We start from the raw sequence: 21,087 nt of genomic DNA on the forward strand, positions 1-21,087 counted from the left end.
CGCTAGAGGTGAAGTTCGTGTCCTTCACGTTCCGTCCCGTTATCAGATCGCCGATATCTTTACTAAAGGGCTTCCGCGCGTACTATTCAATGATTTTCGGGACAGTCTAAGCGTCCGTGAACCTCCCGTTTCGACTGCGGGGGTGTGATAGATTATGTTAATAATCTTGTATATAGCATGTAAATATTCTGTTGTTATGATTCCTTAATTATAGCCTAGATTATAGCCTAGATTATAGTCTCATAGGGCTGTATATATTTGACAAGAGTTGAATGAGAAAGGCAGGCAAAACATTTTCTTTCACTGGCGGTCCTTCATTTTCTTATAAGTAATTGAAGTTGTTTGTCAGCATACAGCAAGACAGCCGAACCTGACTGCTAGTGTTTAAAGGTTGGTATCCGAATTGGTGAACATATCCAGGATGAGATTCTGAGCAGAGAAAAAAGGGGTTTCAAGAGTTCGAAGTTTGTGGATCTTCAATGGAGAATGATCCATTCACAGAATGATCATCTTCCATCTCAGTATTTATCCAATTCTATGCACTGCATATTCTTCCTTTTAGATGGACCGCAAATGGAGGGTAAACTTAAATGCCAAGAGAGGATGATTTCATAACAACAGCAGCAAATTTTTTAAAATTTGAATTTTTAATTTTTAATTTTATTTTATTTTATGTTTTTTATTTTTTATTTTTTGAGAAATCGTGTTAGTACAAAGATGTAAGGGTGTGTTTGGCAACTACAAAAAGAGACTATAGACTATGATTAGTTTTCCTTCAACTAGGCTAATGTTGGTGCAACTTAAGATTGATCCAAAAGAGAACTAGTTTAAAGGGTAAAATTTTAACTAAAGAAAACTAGTCAAACTCTGGTTCAACTTTGCCAGACTAAAAACTAGCTTCTGGGTTAAGGTTGACACACTAAAACTAATTTCGTGAAGTTGCCAAATACACCCTAAGAGTCCAGATATAGCATTTGGCATGAGGAAAAAAAACTGTATACTGTCAAAAGATGTTTCCGGCGTCTGCTATGAGAAAACAACTGTATACTGTTAAATGATATACTAGGTAAACAATCTCCATGTATATACAAGGATAAGTAATTAGTCAGTAGTCTGGGTAAATTTATTTAGTCCTTTGCTGATTTCTCTAGGCCTCAACATTCTTCAGATGACGTTGAAATGGAAGAGTTATATCACCTTGAAATGATGATTTGATGTTTCTACTTGAATTTTGTTGGATTGTTCACTTCAACATGAAACGAACCATTAAGTGTCTGGGAATTGTTAAAGTGGTGAGAGAAACTTTGTAAATGGATAAATGATCACTATAAGTGGCTTTAATTTCAAATTCTACCAAAAGACTGCAGATATCTTACATTCTATGGCTATTCATATTTCATAGTAACAAAGGCAGGATCCCATCTAGAGTCATCAAGATTGAAAGTATCATGGGTCCCTTATTGGACTCTCCTTTCCATACCGTTAGCAGTTTTTTAGGGTAAAGTTCATTCTACAGGTTTAGTTAGAAAAGTGATTCATTATCAAGGATCTGTTTAATCCAATATTCTGAAGTCTTAATAGCTGGAGTAAACAACCTGAGATATGATTGAATATTAAGTTGCATTATGATTTATTCTTGAGAGGGGAGGGACTAGGAAAATTCGGGTATGTAGATATCTTGAGAATTTTTTTTCTTCTGTTGTTGCTTAAAAGGCAATAGTAACCAATATGAACAAAGAGACCTGAACAGCAGAAGGTACTGATCAATGTACCTGACGAAAAAAATGTTTGAATTGTTTTTTCCATGTTGCATTTCTTATTTTGTTAGTCTTTCTGTAGACTACTAATCGTGCTAGTGGTGCTAATATGATTTATTTCACTTTAAAAATATTGCACTACTGGTGAAGTCTTTGTTATGTAAAGGCTATCATGCTTTTACAAATTACTAATTTGCTTGACTATGCTAGATAATGGTCACTATACTTATGAAAAGGGTATGTATTTCCTCTAGCTTGACTATGCTAGATAATACATACCCTTTACAAAACCACTTTAGATAATGGTCACTATACTTATGAAAAGGGTTTTTTTTAACATAAAAATCACCTTAACTTTTGCGCAAATAGTAACTTACCATGTTTTTTTGGTGATGTAAACCACTTTAGTTTGCTTATATATTATCAGTGTCATAATTTTTGATATTTTACGTTAAAGAATCTGAAGTTCCTGTCGTACCCCCAATCTAATTCATGAAAAGAACGAGAGGAGGAGAGGAATGAGAGAGGAAGATGGAGGTTGGCGGTAATAGGGTCGATGGCAAGAGAGGAGGGAGGATGTTTGTGTCGAGAGTGGAGATAGAGGAGGAAGGGAAGGTGAGGAAGGAGGTGAGGGAGGTGAGAATGGAGGAGGAGGGGAAGGAGGTGGAGGGGGAGGAGAGGAGGGAATGAGTTAGGGTCTAAAGAAACCCTAAATGTGGAGGAGATGGTGGAGAATATGAAGGAAGACGGGGAGTAGGAGAAAAGGAAAGGAGGAGGTGGAGAGGGGAGGAGAGGAGGGAAGAAATTAGGGTTTGGAGAAACTGTGGAGGTACAGGAGTTGGTGGAGGAGGTGGAGAAGGGGGAGGTGGGATAGAGAGAGGAGAGGGAAGGGAGGAGGTAGAGGAGGACGGGGAATGGAGAGGGGAGGCAAGGGTGGAGGTGGAAAGAGGAGAGGGGTAAAATGGGTATTTCTAGATTTTCTTGAGCTGAATAGTTAAAATGGTGTGACATTGAGAACATATAAGCAAGCAAACTAATATGATTTACATAAAAAAATTGGTAAATTACAGTTTAGGAAAAAGTTAAGTTAGTTTTCATGTAAAAATCATTTTGTAAATAACAGCAACAATTTTGTGTTAGAAACATAGTTCACACACTTCATCCTATTGTTGGTCTTTTTGTTTTGATGATGTTTAACAAACAATTTATCACTAATATTGTTTGTCTAGTATTTGTGCATTTCTATTTATTATAGACAAATAACGTGTTGGAGGATGGATGAATTGCGCCATAACGATCATATCAAATGAAGGTTGGCGGAATAGTGGTTGAAGCCTTGCTATACAAAGTTAAAGATCCAAGTTCAAGTTTCATCCAAGTTTACCAAGTTGAGCTACAATGAAGATCAAGATCAAGCTTGGGTAACATTAGTTTAGGTTTATATTATGTGTGTTAGTACTTTAAGCTCAATCATATATACACACACATTATATTGGTTTCCTTGTATATATATATATATATATATATATATATATATATATAGTTTCATATATACACTAGTATTCATCCCGTGCTAAGCACGGCATCCTTAAAGATTTATATATACAGTTATATATATATACATACATAGTTTGAGTTTTCATGTTCATAAATATGAAATCACATATTTCATATTTATTATTGTGTTTTAGAAAATATTGCATAGAATATGCATATTTGTGAAAATATTGTGTTTTTAGCTTATAGACTTCATAACAATAATTTACATCTTTCTTTAAGTCTATAAAATTATTTTTTAGAGTTTCAAAAGTTTGTTTAAGTCAAATGTCAAAAACATGTATGTTTAGTTTTCATGTTTTTGGACTATTTTGAAAAATAATGATATTTTACATTTGGGAAGTCATTTTTGAAAATCAGTTTTTGTAACATGTTTATTACCATGTTTACCATCATTTCCCAAAGTTTTATATTTTTTAGAATTTATTTGATATTTTTAAACCCAGTTTAAAGTTGGGTTTTTCTGTGCACTTCAGGTCTGTGCATGTTTAGTCGACTCATTAGTCGACTCATAAGTCGACTCACGAAGTGTAGCGGAATTGTGATTTTCGTCTGCTGAGTCGACTCATATAAGTCGATTAATATAAGTCGACTCATAAGTCGACTCATATAAGTCGACTCATAAGTCGACTTATCAGAGAGCCGTTGCACAGTAACGGTTAGTTTTCTGTTTTGCTTGTTTATGAGTTTTTGGTCTTTTTCTTGGGGTTTTTGCTGATGTTTTAGGTTCCTATAAATACCCCATTGCTCTCATCTTTCATAACAACTAATGAAATATTTTAAAACAAGTTTAAAAGAGTTCTAAAACAAGGGTTTAAGTTTGGTTTAAGTTTGTTTAAGAAGCTTTTAAGCAATTGAGGGTTTGAGTTTGTGAAATCAATTCCACATGAGCTTGAGGAGATCATCTATTGGAGTTTGAGCATACAACTATTCTCACTCCATCTCCTGTCATCTATTGAGAAGTTTTCTAAACTTTTTTCTAGCTTTATATTTATTTGTTTGATTATCATCTTATTAAAGTTAGTTTTATATCGAGTTTAGATTTGATTAATCTCATTGTTACACACACCCACTTGAGCTTATTGTATTTGCATTCATAATATATTTGGGGTTGTGAGAGATAGTAACATTGAGTTGTGCCTTATTGAGTTCTCACCTTGTTTAGAGAACAATCATTTGTTGTTTGCCTAATTGTGAAGTTCACTTTGTAATACACTTGTACACCGAGAGGAGTGTGTGGTGAGGACGGAGTCGATATCGAGAGGAGTGGCGTCGGTGACCTAGTGAGAGATGATAATTCCGAGCACTTGAGGGAGTCGATACGTGAGGACCAACACTTGAGGTTGTAGCTTGTGTATGTACTTTGTGAGGATTTTTGAGAGTTGTCGGTTGACTTGATAACCGAGTGTGTAGAGTTTTCGGTTAGCTAGAAAACCGAGTGTGTAGATAAGTTTCAGCTTCCAAACCGGGTTGTGTAGTGGATTCTCCCCGGGAGTGGGGAGCGGAGACGTAGAACGGAAGGTCTGAACTCCGTGATCATTTCCTTGTGTTTGGGTTTAGCATTGGCGCATTTATTCTTGCATATTGTTATATCGCCATTGTTGCATGATCTTTTTGTTTACCCTTGTTTATATTGTATATCCTTGCACATATCTTGTAGCATATCATACTTGCTAGGATATTATATCCTTGCACATATCTTGTAGCATATCATACTTGCTAGGATATATTTGTTAATTAGTTTTAATTGGCATAAAATCGGATTAAATTAGCATAATCAACCCCCACCCCCCCCCCTCTACCCCCCCCCCCCCCTAGGGTTCTTTCATAGCCACCTTAGGGTCTAACACCTATAAGTTGTAGCCATTGAACATTTTGAGGAACGGAATAAATCATGACTAAAAGCAAATTCTCTCCCATAGAAAATCTCTTTAATATTTTATTTAGGTTTTTTTTCGTAGAGACCACATTAAAATAGGGTAATTATACATAAATTATCTTTCACATTTATTTTATACATAATCCACCATTAAAGTGGGTTTTTGTTGCATCAATCACCTATGAGTCAAAATGTTTACTAAAAGCGAAGTTACCCTTAAAAATTCACATTCAAGGCATGTGATTCATGTTTTTAATGTTTAGATCTTATTAAAATAATTCATGCACGTTAAACTTGATTCAAGGTAACTTATAGTTTTTTTAAGTGAAAATTTGACTAAGAGGTGCTTAATTGCAACGAAATATTTATAGGGTATTTATGTATAAATTAAAATTGAGAGGTGGTTTTTATACAATCACCCTATTTGTAAGATCGTTTCTAAGAAAAAACCCTATTTATTATTTCTGTTATGAACCAATCGGTTAGCCAATCGTTTGGCTGACCTATTGGCCAATTAGTTGGTAAGCCGGTTGGTTCCTAACATAATTGATTCCTTAGTTGACTTGTTGATTTTTTCTTAATTCTTTGCGCTTTTGTGGGCCTCTTATTGGCTTGATATCGAGCTTTAGTAAGTGGTAGAAAAATGAGAGAATTTGAATTTTTGGGCATCATTCATTAATTCTTATTTTCCTACAATTTAAGAGAAAAGCACATTATTAGTGATATATTTATTCAAATAAAATAGATAATAAGGATATAAAAGTGTAATAAAATATTATAATCAAATACCCGATATCGAGATTTTTGCTAGTCCTCTAGCAAAGAAAAAAATAAAAAAAAAGCAATAAAAATCTTAACTCACTTTCGTAGAAATAACGGTTGTATTTAGCATCTACAACAAAACTTTAAACTCTTAGGTTACCATAGTGGATGAGTTATAGCCTCATGAAGGTTTGCACTAAATAAATCCATAAAATTCGATGAGCTTACCAATTTGAAGAAGTCAATGTATAATTAATTTACTTGATATATTTAAACAATTTAATTGGAACTAGTTTACTCAAGAAAATATTTTTATGTATAACTCCAAAGTAAATCTCTTAAAAAAATCTTTTTATTAGAGTTATACAAAACCAAGTCTAAATTAAAAATTAAATTAAAAGTTTTGAAAAGAACATTCTAACTCTTTGTTTCAAATAATTTTCAAGCCTCTTAATCAATTTATTTTTCAAGAACATATATATAAATATAACTATATATATATAAAGTATTTCTCTTATTTATTATTATTATTATTATATACACTCTTTATTTATTAGTGATTTGGTTCTACTTTATCGGGCTTTCTAAGTGATTAGTTAATAAGTTTTGGCCAATGGATCCTAACCTAGTTAGGTTTAGGTCATTAAGTATGGATATATTCTTTAGACTTAATCACTCGTCAACTTAGACTTAGTAAGTAGAACCATCTTAAACTTCAAGATAAAATTGTTGGTGCCCATTTTTTGCATTCTTTTTTTACAATTATATATATATATATATATATATATTATATATATATATATATATATATATATATATATATATATATATATATATATATATATATATATATTATATATATATATGTATGTGTGTGTGTGTGTGTGTGTGTGTGTGTGTGTGTGTGTGTGTGTGTGTGCATGAAAAATATTGCGAATCTAGAGCACTTGAAAAATTATTTTTCACTCTAAGCTAAACATGCAAAAATTTTATTATTTTTTGTTGATGTTTTAGTGATCAAATAGTCAATTATGCCCGTATTGGGATGTTGTTTGTTGAGGAGTGATGAGGGGTTCACTTTCTCCCCTGACTCTATGTCCGGTTCTTGAGCTGGAGATCCGAAAAATCTGCATATAGAAATTCGTGAGAGGGCAGAGATTGGTTCCTCCGTGGTTCCTCCGACGATCAAGTTAGCTGATGAATTTGAGTGGGGAAAATAAAGAATTGTGTGGGTTCTTATGTGTATGCAGATAAGGCTAAAAAAATGGCTTAGATTAATTTCGAAGATCGTGAACCCCTTTTAGCACTAGAATAGTACTTGTTTTTATACCTGGGGTATAAAGGCGGGTCAGTAATTTCAGTCGAGCACAGAAGAAGGGTGGCGAAATGTGTGCTGGCAGCTGAGTAAGCTTCTGATTTGCAGGTGTCGTCCAGGGAGTGGGGGACGGATCACTTCATTATTAAATGAGAAGTGATTGGTGGCGTGTTAGGGCCCCATGTGGTCCAATGAGTCATGAAGACTATAAGACCATCTCCAACCGAGCGGCATTTTGAGGCAAAAAGGGGTTTTGTTGCTGCGTTTTCTCTCCAACCCAGCACCATTTTGGGCGCCATTTTAGCGGTGATGAACAGCGCGACACTATATTTGGCGTCGCACTGTTCATCACCGCATTACTGTTTTTTTTAATTTTTTTTATTTTTACCTCATACTTTTATGTATTTACAATTTGACCCTAATTGTTTTATTAAATGTATAAAACAACCCCAATTGTATAATTTAGACAAAATAAATTATTTTTTAAAAATAAAAATAATGCTAAAATTTAAATGGAAAAATGTGTCCAGGCCCCAAAAGTGGGAACTTCGTGTAACTAGCCCCCCTGTACTTTGTCGCATGTGGAATAGCCCAAAAAATGAGCTTTAATGTTTTAAGCCCCCTCCACGTCAGCTTTATACTAAAGGCAGATCGTATTTTGCAAAAAAATCGAAACTGCCCTTCTCTTTCTTTCCTAGACGAGTCCTGGTCCGAACAACAGAAGTCACTTCTCATTAATGCGATATGATGGGGAAAATGGAGGGAAATTTCCCCCTTTTTTTACTCCATCTCATGAATAATAACTAGTTCTATACTAGGTTTAACTGGACTTCAGTTCTAATGTTTTATTCGTCATTAAGCAGTTCTTTGTTATGCTCCATACTAGAGTTCTAATGTTTTATTTGTCAGTTCTAATCGCTATTTTGTTAGTTCTACTAGAGTTATTGCTGGTTCCACTATAGTTCCCATATTGTTAGTCCTAATTGTTATAAATTAGATATAACGTGGTATAAATTAGCGTGGTATAAATTAGACAATGTAGGTATAAAATAGAACTAACAAGCCATCAGTTAGAACTGACACTAACACACTACAGATTAGAACTAACACTGTGCATATTATTAGAACTAATACGCTACAGAATAGAACTAACACTGTGCAAATTAGAACTAACACTCTACAGAATAGAACTAACACTGTGCAGATTAGAACTAACACTCTACAGAATAGAACTAACACTGTGCAGATTAGAACTAACACTCTACAGAATAGAACTAACACTGTGCAGATTAGAACTAACACTCTACAGAATAGAACTAACACTGTGCAGATTAGAACTAACACTCTACAGAATAGAACTAACACTGTGCAGATTAGAACTAACACTCTACAGAATAGAACTAACACTGTGCAGATTAGAACTAACACTCTACAGAATAGAACTAACACTGTGCAGATTAGAACTAACACTCTACAGAATAGAACTAACACTGTGCAGATTAGAACTAACACTCTACAGAATAGAACTAACATGTTATAATTTTGAAATAGCTTGTTATAAAATAGAAATAACTTCGTTAAATTAGAACTAACCTTTAATGGCTATATTGTTTGTTCTAATAGCTATTATGTCAGTTCTAATCAATGCACTGTTAGCTCTAATGGTTATATTGTTAGTTCTTTTAGTTCTAATTGATTCTAACAGCAAGCAATTGTCGTTTTTGCTTTTTAGCTTTTGCTATTATCTGTTGATACTTCTATTATTTGTGCAGTTTGAAATCAAAAAGTGTAGACTGTGGCCCGTCGGCGTTGTTGACCACAAGTGTTCCAGATAAGAATCCCAATGACAATCCTTCCGGAGATGATGTCATGACGATTGATGACATGATTAGCAGATCAGAGAGGATTCCTGCTTGGTGGCACACAGCTTTAACCGGTGAGGGACAACGATTTGAAAGTGCGAAGGAGTTAAGATTGGCCTTGCTATACTACTCCATGGCAAAAAAATTCGAATACGAGTTTGGGAAGAATGAACCGAAGCGTATTCGAGTGTTTTGTCGGTTTAAGGCAGCAAAAAATTGTCCGTGGATGTTATTTGCCTCTCCACCGAAAAATGATAATAGACTTGAAATCAAAAGGTTTGTGGACAATCACAGTTGTGGGCAGCATGGCAATAATGCTGGTCAATCTAGAGCCTCAAGGCGATTCATTGCTACCCAATTACAACCCACGTTAAAGGTTCGACCGGATGTACGGCCTATTAACGTTCAAAAGGAGTTTCTAAGCTCATATGGGATTAGGGTCGATTATAGTAAGATTTGGTGGGGTAAAGAAAGAGCACAAGAGAAATTATATGGTGATGCCCATGAGTCCTACGATCAATTACGATGATAAATAGAAGATGATATATAACAAAAGACAAACTAATTTCCTTTATGTGATGTTGATTATAGTTATTTTTTCAATGTTGGTACTAACGCTTAATCTTCAATTTTCTAGGTATGTAGAAGAGGTTAAGAAGACAAACCCAGGTAGCTATATTCATGTTGAACAAAATGAGGGGAGGTTTACAAGGTTATTCATATGCTACGCCGCCTGCATAAATAGTTTTTTATACGGCTGTAGACCACTCTTATTTTTGGATGGTACCTTTCTTAAAGATCGATTCAAAGGCATACTCCTAAGCGCCGTAGCATATGATGGAAATCAGGGGATATTTCCATTGGCGTATTGTATATGCGATCAGGAAAATAATGTTAACTGGAAGTGGCTCTTACAAGGTTAGTTCTATCCCTAGCCATGTTAGTTCTGTTGCAGGTTATGATAATTCTAGCTCATTCATTGCTAACTCTAATTCGTGTATGGTAACCACAACTCTTTGTAGGTTTGTGGTCTATTCTCTATGAAAGGCCAGATCCATACAACCCTCCACACAAGCTAGTGATAATTTCAGATGCGGATAAGGGGATCAGAGAAGCAGTTAGAGAATTTTTTCCAGATTCTATACACTCTCGATGTGTGTTGCATCTAGTTGAGAACTTCAGGACAAAGTTGAAGGATTTGGGATTCAAATCAAAAGATACTCAGATCTTGGGTAATCTATTACAATCTGCATGTTACAAATATACTAGAGCAGAATGGAACAATTACATGGACGACATTAGACTGGTTGACGAAAGAGCTTATAATATTGTGATGAACTACGCTCCAGAGAACTGGGCCAATGCGTTTTTCCCTGGAGTTAGGTAAGTTATAAGCTATTTCATTACATGACTATTATAAGCCGCTTGACGAATTCCCTATTATGTTTTAGATAATGTCCACGTTACATCAAATGTTGCAGAGTCATTACGGATACTTCAACTGGTAGAGCACATACGTAAACAGATTATGGTTCGTATGAATGAGCGACGAACCATGGCTGAAAGCTGGAATCAATTTCTTTGCCCCAAAGCTGAACTTGCTCTCAAAGAGAACATGGAAAATGGCCGTCCATTGGAGGTTCGTCAGTCCCACACAGGATTATTTGAGGTACAATCCCATAGATCTTGTCAAGTGGATCTAGACAATAAAACATGCACTTGCCGTGGGTGGGATGTAACACGTGTCCCTTGCAAACATGCATGCGCATCCATTATGTTCATGAAAAAGGATGTCTACCAGTTCTGTGACTGGTTTATGACGGTTGAAGCCTTTAAAAAAAAAGCTACGAGCCAATCCTCTACCCTATCCCTGACTTTGAGAAGCGCATCGTGCCAAGGGATGAGATACAGATCCTACCTCCACTTACAACAAAAAGGAAAGGGAGAAATAAAACCAGGCGTATCAACAACAGAACTGTTTACACGCGGCCAGTAAAATGTTCTCGATGTCATATGGAAGGTCATAACCGTAAAACATGTAATGAATCTATAGCTGACTAAGTGTTTAATATGTTGAAGTGGTTTCGTCCCAGTATGCAACAAATATTTTGTTTTTTTCCGATTGAATGTTTATTCTTGTTTATCGGGAACTAACATCATCAGCTTCCACTAGATAAAAAGTTGTAAGTAACAAAACAACTATCATATTAGGCCTAACGCGCACAAAGAATAGAACTAACATCTTAGTTATTCAATGCGCTCGAATAACTAGGAGTAAGTAACAAGCCAAAGAATAGAACTAACTTGGTATCAGATAGTACTAACATGTAATAAAGCAGAACTGACTTGGATCGGAACAGGTTACAGAATAGAACTAACACTGTGAAGATTAGAACTAACACGCTACAGAATAGAACTAACATGGTGTAGATTAGAACTAACACGCTACAGAATAGAACTAACATGGTGTAGATTAGAACTAACACGCTACAGAATAGAACTAACATGGTGTAGATTAGAACTAACACGCTACAAACACTGTGGAGATTAGAACTAACACTCTACAGAATAGAACTAACACTGTGCAGATTTGAACTAACACTTTACAGAACAGAACTAACTTGGTATAAATTAGAATTAACTTGGTATAAAATGAGAACAAACTTTGTTTAAATTAGAACTATCTTTGTATAAATTAGATCTAACGTTGTATAAAATAGAACTAACTTGGTATAAATTAGAGCTAACGTGGTATAAATTAGGTTTAGAACGTGGTATAAATTAGGTTTATAACGTGGTATAAATTAGATATAACGTGTAATAAAATAGAACTAACAAGCCATCACAAACTACAGATTAGAACTAACACTCTACAGAATAGAACTAACACTGTATAAATTAGAACTAACACTCTACAGAACAGAACTAACATTGTGCAGATTAGAACTAACACTCTACAGAACAGAAATAACTTGGTATAAATTAGGTTTATAACGTGGTATAAAATAAACTAACTTGGTATAAAATAGAACTTAACTTGGTATAAAATGAGATATAACGTGGTATAAATTAGGTTTATAACTTGGCATAAAATAGAACTAACATAAATTAGATATAACGTGGTATAAATTAGATATAACATGTAATAAAATAGAGCTAACAAGCCATCACACACAACAGAATAAGAACTAACACTGTGCAGATTAGAACTAACTTGGTATAAATTAGATCTAACGTGGTATAAATTAGGTTTATAACGTGGTATAAATTAGAACTAACATAAATTAGATATAACGTGGTATAAATTAGATATAATGTGTAATAAAATAGAGATAACAAGCCATCACACGCAACAGAATAGAACTAACACTCTACAGAATAGAACTAACACTCTACAGAATAGAACTAACACTCTACAGATTAGAACTAACACTATGCAGATTAGAACTAACACTCTACAGAACAGAACTAACACTGTGCAGCTTAGAACTAACACTCTACAGAATAGAACTAACACTGTGCATAATAGAACTAACACTCTACAGAACAGATCTAACATGTTATAATATATAACTAAAAGGGTGCAGATTGGAACTAACACAACATTTGTAACAAACTGTTTGGTGGATAAGTAAAATTTAACAAGAAAAAACACGCAATGATGCCAGGTCTTCATTTGTTGCTGCCCTCGTTGGATCGGTTTGGGTCTAATAAACCCTTTTCGCTGTCACTCGCCTTCCTTTTCGAAGGTCCTGGCTTACTATGCTTTGAGGAAGGAGAACTGGATCCCGCTGAGCTACTGTGAGAGACGACGGGGTTTAAAGGGAGAGGAGCATTGCCGGTAGGGAGAGCCCTTGGAGAATTGGCACACCCGACCCCTTGGTTACGGAGAAACAACTGCCATTGGTCTCTCTCGACCGTCATGTGGACGCCACCCCAACTAACCTCAATTAACTCGGGTTCGGCCCTAAAGGGCTGCGCACACTGGGGCCCTAAGTTGAGACGTGTGGATCCCTGAGCCCTCTCCAAATCCCCCCCGCTTTGGACCTGCGTGATGGTGTATCCTTCCCTGGTGTTACCGTCCACCGGCGAGATGTAACGGAACCCAAGCCTCTTAGGGATTTCAGATAAATCCCTAACCTTGAGTAGAACTCTACAGTCTTTGAAGTTAGAATGTGTTATGACGTCCCTGGAGCACATGACACATTCACCGATACCAATGAGCAGAGATTGAAGAAATTCAAAATTCCAGAGGTGGTATGGGAGATTGAATAGGCGAATCCATACTAGAAAGGGTTGAGGCAACGTTGTTAGCCTCAGATCCTCTTTCCAACGGCGAAATCTGCCCTTAAATGTGCCCATATCTATCAAACCGAGATCAATAGCTTGGGCAAGAACTTCATCGGATGGAAACTGTACCATGAAGCTGTTCCCTGCCGCCTCCTTGATTTGATGGGGCCATGACCTAAGATTGAAGCGGTAGGCCAGCATTTCTCGGAGCTCCTGCACCGATGGACGGCCTCTATCAAGATTGAAGATGGCGAAAGCAGAAAGATGCCGTATGGTGCTGGAGGTGTTGGCCGGGACGGTAAGCATCCTCGGAGGGGCACTTGCGGTAATTCCATGATGACAATCTCGAGTGCTGTGTCCTGTCCCATGGCAGTGTACACAAGAAGGATCCCCAGCCATTTGTGAGGGTATACGATGAAAATAGATGACGCTGGGTTGAGGTTTTTAGCAGGGGGAGGGGTTTGCAGAGGCGCCTACGCTGGGGCCAGTAGAAGAAAGGTGGTGACCGTACCTATCGATGGAAGTTCGTATTAGGTATTTAAGTTAATTAATTTATTTAACTGACTTGGGAACACGCGAATATATGATGTGACATGTTTGTGTGATGGAACCGTCGCTTCGAAAGAAGTGAGCAGCTGGAGGTCTGAAGATAACTTAAATAATTAAAAAATTAGAACTGGCTCTGAGATAGAACTAACGAGCATGGTACAGAATAGAACTAACGTTGAATGAGTTAGAACTAACGAGCATCACTAGAACGAACATGGTACAGATAGAACAATACATCTGATAACAATCATTTTCAATTACTTAAATATACATACATTATTGTATTTGTATGAACATATCATTCATCACTGTACACTGTTTCTTCTTTATGTCTTTGTTCAAAACCAGCCAGTAATAATTGTGCGGCAAGTCTTGCTCGCATAGCTTCAGGGATATCGTTCGGAGGATTAACCAGCAATGTTGATCGTCCTTCAATTATGGATTTTACAAAGAGGTAGACGAACACACCACAGTCAAAGCTGCAACATAGAGTGAGTTCATTAGACATTTTCGGTCCGTTCGAATACTATAACACAAATTTGAACAATATAGACATCGGAACTAACCGTCCTCTTTGTTGCTCGCATTTGATGGCTTGATATCTAAATATTTGGCGCACATTGTCTTCAATAAAATCAGCATGATGGGCATCAAAGAATTTTATGATTTTATTAACAGGCTCCATCCAAGCTTCGTGCCCAGCGGAGCTGTAATGCTTGACGACTTTATCTTTAAGGTCAACTTCTACAAGATGCCAATGGTCGTCCCTGACCAAAGGGATCAAGAGATGCTCTATGCGGTATGCGGTATATTTGTCAATGAAGTTCAGATAATGCTCGTAATTGTTCACCTCCAAGCCATAGAGTGAGTGCTGCAAACACATCATGTTTGAGTTGAAATTAAAACAAACATGAGCTGCGAAGGCTAACTAACACCGTATTAATTAGAACTAACACGCTACAGAATAGAACTAACACTGTGCAGAATAGAACTAACACGCTACATAATAGAACTAACGTTCTACAGAATAGAACTAACACTGTACAGACTAGAACTAACACTGTGCAGATTAGAACTAACACTGTGCAGAACAGAACTAACACTCTACAGAATAGAACTAACACTGTGCAGATTAGAACTAACACTCTACAGAATAGAACTAACACTCTAAAGAACGGAACTAACATGACTTATGGTAGGTCTAATTTGATGCTAACTAGAACTAACGTGACTCATGGTATAACTAGCATGGATTACACAAGATCTAACATGAATTTCAATCAAAACTAACGTGGTGAAATTAGGAATAGCATGTTCTTACAAGAAAGAACACCGATACCACTCCATATCCTTTGCCGTATGCCTCCTGGCTAATCGTGTCCAAAACTGCTTCTTCCACCTGTAATTGTTATGAAACATTAAAATTCAATTTAAACAATATAATTTGAATTATTAAGGAAGTATATGTTAACCTTGTCGTCAAGGCGGCCACCACGAAGCACATATAACAACTCTTCCCTGTTAATAGTGCTGTTGGTTGTTACTATAACATTATATCTCCTGGTATAAATTAGAACTAACATGAATTAGAACTAATATGTGGAGAATTAGCATATAAATAGTCAACTGAAACTTACTTGTGAATCTTCTGAGAACAAAATTTGGTTAGGCTATCAATTTCAGCTTTGTCGAGTCTTTCTGCTACGGGAGATGGTATCTTTAAATTATGTACAAAAGCACCTGTGCTATCTATTATGCGTAAGTTAAACAATGTAGGGTCTGGAAGCTCATTATTCAGCTCTCCCAATAGAGCTTCCTCTTCATCTGTCATTGGCTTGAAACTCAACGCATCAAAAGTGGGGATTTGAATACCGGGATAAAAATGAGTAACTTTTTCAGCTAGTTTTACTTTTGGTTCAGGACTTTCAAGTATATCTATACTAATTTTTTCCTTTTTCTTTCTTTTGCCTTCAGTATATGGTGTCCTCTTGAATTTAGATCTCTTGCTTACCCTTTTTGCCTTTGGTCTACGCTTTGCTTTCACATTGCTCGTTAGAACATCTACAAGTTTGTCCACATTATGTTCAATATTCACAAGATCCTCTTCCTCCTGTGCTTCCAACTTATCTACATTCTCCTTGCCTTTATCTACAATATCTTCCTCCTTATCTACACCATCAACAGTATCCTCATCAAAACCTTTGTTATCTACAATAAAATTTTCATTTTCCATATGCTCCTCTTCCTTATCTACCATATGCTCCTCTTCCATATCTACAATATGTTCCATATGCTCCTCTTCCATATCTACAATATGTTCCATATGCTCCTCTTCCATATCTACAATATGTTCCATATGCTCCTCTTCCATATCTACAATATGTTCCATATGCTCCTCTTCCATATCTACAATATGTTCCATATGCTCCTCTTCCATATCTACAATATGTTGCATATGCTCCTCTTCCTTATTTACACTATCATCAACCTTAGTATCTACAGTCTGGTCAACCTTACTATATACCCCCTCCCCTGGAGAAGTAACTGGCTCCTCTTCTATTGCCTCATCGTCAGCAAGATGCTTTACATCCTCTTCAACAATCTTATGTACATGTTCTTGACTGGTGGGCTCTTCCTTATATACACTGCTTGTTTTGGACTTCTGTTCCTCTTGAGCTCCCTGTCGCTTCTTCCTAATTTCATTTGCAATTTTCTGTTTGATATTTGACTTAAGCAGCACTGGGTCTATAACCTCATCATGTCTTCCACATTTTTCAATTATCCTGTTAAGCCTGTTGATCTCAATCATGAATTCTTTACAATATTTGCTCTTGGTCTGCTTTGTAGCATCAAGAAGTCGCTTGAGAAATTTAGCAGAATTTCTCCAAAATGTGAGTTGCTGCTCAATGGGAAGAACATTGATCTCCTCTTCATCGTCAAAAGCAACGTCAATATGCTTTGCCATGATCTGTTATTGATACAAGATTATAATTTTAAGTAGGATTAAACATAATTAGGATATTCTTTGCAGTTAGTGTGAAATGAGTACGACTTAACATAACAGGATACTTACGTAACCTATTGAGAAGTTCTTAGTAGTTTCTTCCTGCAAAGTCTTCCTCTTTGCCTGACGCTTTTGCTGAAGAACTTCATCCCTCTGTTCAGCGGGAAGTGGATGAACATGACCAGGAGAAGCGACCTCCGCAATAGGCCTATGGACAAATGTTATTGACGCTGACTTAGCCTTTGAAATAATTGTCGGCATCCTCATAGATGCGATTCTCTCCTCCCCTGATGCCCAATTTGTCATTGGAGGTCTGGAGGTGTCTAAGAGGGCATATTTCTTTATGCCTGTCATCTCGTAGTACCAAAGCTGTACCAAATAATATATTTACCATTAACATTTAATACTAGACTAGACTAAAGAGAATAAAATATGGCTGCATCTAGAACTAACATGGTGTAAATTAGTACGTGGTACGACATGAATTATGATAGAACTAACATGACCTATGATAGAACTTACATGGGTGCAGATAGAACTAACACTCTACAGAATAGAACTAACACTCTACAGAATAGAACTAACACTCTACAGAATAGAACTAACACTGTGCAGATTAGAACTAACACTCTACAGAATAGAACTAACACTGTGCAGATTAGAACTAACACTCTACAGAATAGAACTAACACAGTGTTAGTTCTATTCTTTAGAGTGTTAGTTCTAATCTGCACAGTGTTAGTTCTATTCTGTAGAGTGTTAGTTCTAATCTGCATAGTGTTAGTTCTATTCTGTAGAGTGTTAGTTCTAATCTGTCTGTAGCGTGTGAGTTCTAATCTACAGATTAGAACTAACACTCTACAGAATGGAACTAACAATGTGAAGATTAGAAGTAACACGCTACAGAATAGAACTAACATAGAATAAGTTAGAACTAACAATGCATATGTACGAACAAGAATAAAACAAGATCAGTAAAATATGGAACTTACACACAATAGTGTCATGCAACCTGGGACATATGCGACCTTTTGCTTCTTCTTTCCCTCCAAAGCAACTCCAATGCCCCTGATAATTTCATTATAAAAGAACGGGGCCCATGCAACAGAATTGACCCTCTGAATGCTATCCAGGTACCTGAGTAAGGGTCTAGGGATACCTTCCCCTGCTATGGGACTCCATATCATAGAGCATTGGTACAAAATTTGTTGCAGAGCAAAATCCTCGATATCCCGCTTTTTGGTAGATTCAACAAGCCGTTCAAGTAGCCCTTCAAGATGTTTACGTTGGCTGGTTTCTGCTTTTTTTAACTTCTTACCCTCTTCAGAAATGAAAAGCTTAGAGAAGTATTCCAGCCATATTCTGCTTCTTGAGTCCCTATTGTTCCTTATGTCCTCCCCATAAATTGGGAAATAAGTATGGTTATGGACCCATTGCAAATCAAAACTAACATTTTTCATACCCCCACTTTTTGAATCAGGTATACAAAAGGTGTTATTATCTCTATCGAAAAAGCTCAGCAGCAGCTCAAGGGTGGGCCGATCAGGCGCAGGAGCCCCAAACAAAATGCAGTGCTGAAATATAGAACCGCGGTATGCATCCCTATGCCACTGACGGATCTTCGGGGAAATGCGCTTCATAAATTAACCTTAGTGTTTCTGCTGAGCCTGTTAGAGCAATTTTTTCTCTACAAAAATTTTTCGAATTTGTAAGTTCAATAAGACATATGAAACAATATTAGACCTAGCACTAACGGGAACAAAATAGAGCTAACACGTAGTGTTATAGAACTAACAATGGACTCAAACTAGAACTAACATTGGACAAAGCCTAGAACTAACAATATTAGACCTAGCACTAACAGGAACAAAATAGAGCTAACACGTAATATTATAGAACTAACATTGGACTCAAATTAGAGATAACATTGGACTTAAACTAGAACTAACGTTGGTCTCAAACATTGGACAAAGCCTAGAACTAACAATATTGGGTTAATCTGCATTGTCTGTTCGCAGTATAACATAACATTACTTTTTTTTTTGAGGGGGATTCGTTGGTACGACCAGCCATTGTCGTCCTCCTTTTCTGGTCTCGCCATTGTAATGCCTCCTTTTGCATTTCGATTAGGGTTTTTGTAGCTTCCGTAGCTTCCTCCGTGCTGCCACCCACAGATGAAGCGCCTTTTCCTTCCAACTCGACTCGGTGCCCGACCTCGTAGTCGTTACTGGATTCTTCCGTAGACGACGACATTTTTCCGGCGAAAACCCTAGAAACGTTGAAATTCGTACAGAAATTAGGAAGATGAAGAGTTCTTGATGGCGGTGCTAGGTGGAAGAGAGAGAAAGAGAGGGAGAGTACTTGTAAAGGTGAGGGGCACATTAACCCAGCTCAGTCCCATCAGAGGGCAAGATCGTAACTTCCTCTGGCTTTTTCTGAAAAAAAGTCAATTCGGGGCCTCGTCGCAAATACTATGCGTATTTGGGGCTATTCCACATGGGGAAAAGTACAGGGGGGCTAGTCACACGAAGTTCCCACTTTTGGGGCCTGGACACATTTTTCCCAAATTTAAAAGACATTATTATTAATTATAATATTAAAATCTAGACATTAAGTAAAGTCCCATGAAATATAAAGAGCAATCCTAATACATAATTCAAATATAAATTACATATCTGAAATACATAATATATAAAAACTGCCACGCATAATATAAAACTTTATTAAAATAAAACATAAAATACAGCTAAGCAAAGTTTTATAAATAGCATACTAGATTAGGTACATCCACACAATTACTCGTTGTTGTGTTAAAATTAGTATTCTCCATTTCTGCATACTTCAGTCATTCTTTCCTTACTTCAAAAATGAATTTCGATGCTGGAGGTCCATCATATTTATCATCATCTTCATCTTCGGATGATGATAATTTTCTGTCCAATATCATTGCAGAGATTGATAAAAGAAGAAGTAATTTGTGAGTACATCAACAACAACATGATCCTCATTAACAATTTACGTGAACAAAACTACCAACTGATCCATGGTGGCTCGATTCCCGATCATGCAGTGATCAACCGCGATCGAGAAACTGCGCATCAGAATTTGGTTATAGATTACTTTGCAGATAATCCACGTTTTGGAGAAGATATGTTTCGTCGTCGACATCAGATGTCAAGAAGTTTGTTCCTTCGTATTGTTGATGCAGTGAAAGATCATGACTATTACTTCCAACAACGAAGTGATGGACTTGGTAGAATTAGATTATCACCGTTACAGAAAGTAACAGCTGTTTTTTGCATGTTGGCATACGGTCTACCAGCTGATGCTACGGACGAATACGTTAAAATAGGTGAGTCAACAGCAATTGAAAGTATGACAAAATTTTATCGTGCTATGGTGAAAATATTCGTAGAACGGTATCTACGAACACCTAACGCTAACGATATTGCTAGGCTACTCTATATTGGTAAAAAACATGATTTTCCAGGAATGTTAGGAAGTCTTGATTGTATGCATTGGAAATAGAAAAATTGTCCAACGGCATGGTCTGGGTAATACGCAGGACGTTGTGGGTCACCAACTATTATCCTTGAAGCTGTGGCAGATTATGATCTTTGGATATGGCACGCATATTTCGGTATGCTAGGCACCAATAATGATATCAATGTGCTGGAGTCATCTAATCTTTTCTCTAATCTAGCTCAAGGTATTGCTCCTCCCGCTTGTAGGCGTATAAAATTGCTTATAGGTCCCTTAATACGGCTCAGCACGAACCGATGAACCAACGAGGCAGTGAACCGACGAACCAACGAGGCAACGAGGTTAACGAATGGCACGCAAGCAACGGAATAAATCCATTCACGTGCGGAATCAAGCTAACGGGTTCGAAGAGTCAACGAGTCAAGGGTAGACTCGGACGAATCACGATCGAATCAAGATCAGTTTCGGACTTGAAATCAGAAGTGGATTTACTGCCAAATCAGGAATCAGATTTACTGCCAAATCAGGTCAACGATTCAAATCCAGACAAATCAACCACAGAACCGAAAAAACGGATATAACGACGGAAAATAGCAGAAACCCAACACCTAGAGGGGCTCGGCCGGAAC

At 36.7% G+C, this 21,087-nt stretch overlaps 2 protein-coding genes across 2 annotated transcripts; one reads left to right on the forward strand and one right to left on the reverse strand.

Annotated features, from left to right (window-relative positions):
* Positions 14,176-16,235, reverse strand: LOC109834396. Its single transcript, XM_020402405.1, has 5 exons — positions 15,609-16,235; positions 15,444-15,531; positions 15,293-15,370; positions 14,538-14,842; positions 14,176-14,450 (listed from the first exon to the last, which is right to left on the reverse strand). The coding sequence occupies exons 1-5, from the start codon at positions 16,226-16,228 to the stop codon at positions 14,270-14,272; spliced, it is 1,272 nt and encodes a 423-aa protein (XP_020257994.1). The 5' UTR covers positions 16,229-16,235; the 3' UTR covers positions 14,176-14,269.
* LOC109835354 lies at positions 19,294-20,503 on the forward strand. The gene is made up of 2 exons (XM_020403334.1): positions 19,294-19,344; positions 19,928-20,503. Exons 1-2 carry the CDS (start codon positions 19,294-19,296, stop codon positions 20,501-20,503), a joined length of 627 nt encoding a protein of 208 aa, XP_020258923.1.

Source organism: Asparagus officinalis, chromosome 3 (assembly GCF_001876935.1).
Source record: "Asparagus officinalis chromosome 3, Aspof.V1, whole genome shotgun sequence".
NCBI classification, from domain to species: Eukaryota; Viridiplantae; Streptophyta; class Magnoliopsida; order Asparagales; family Asparagaceae; genus Asparagus; species Asparagus officinalis.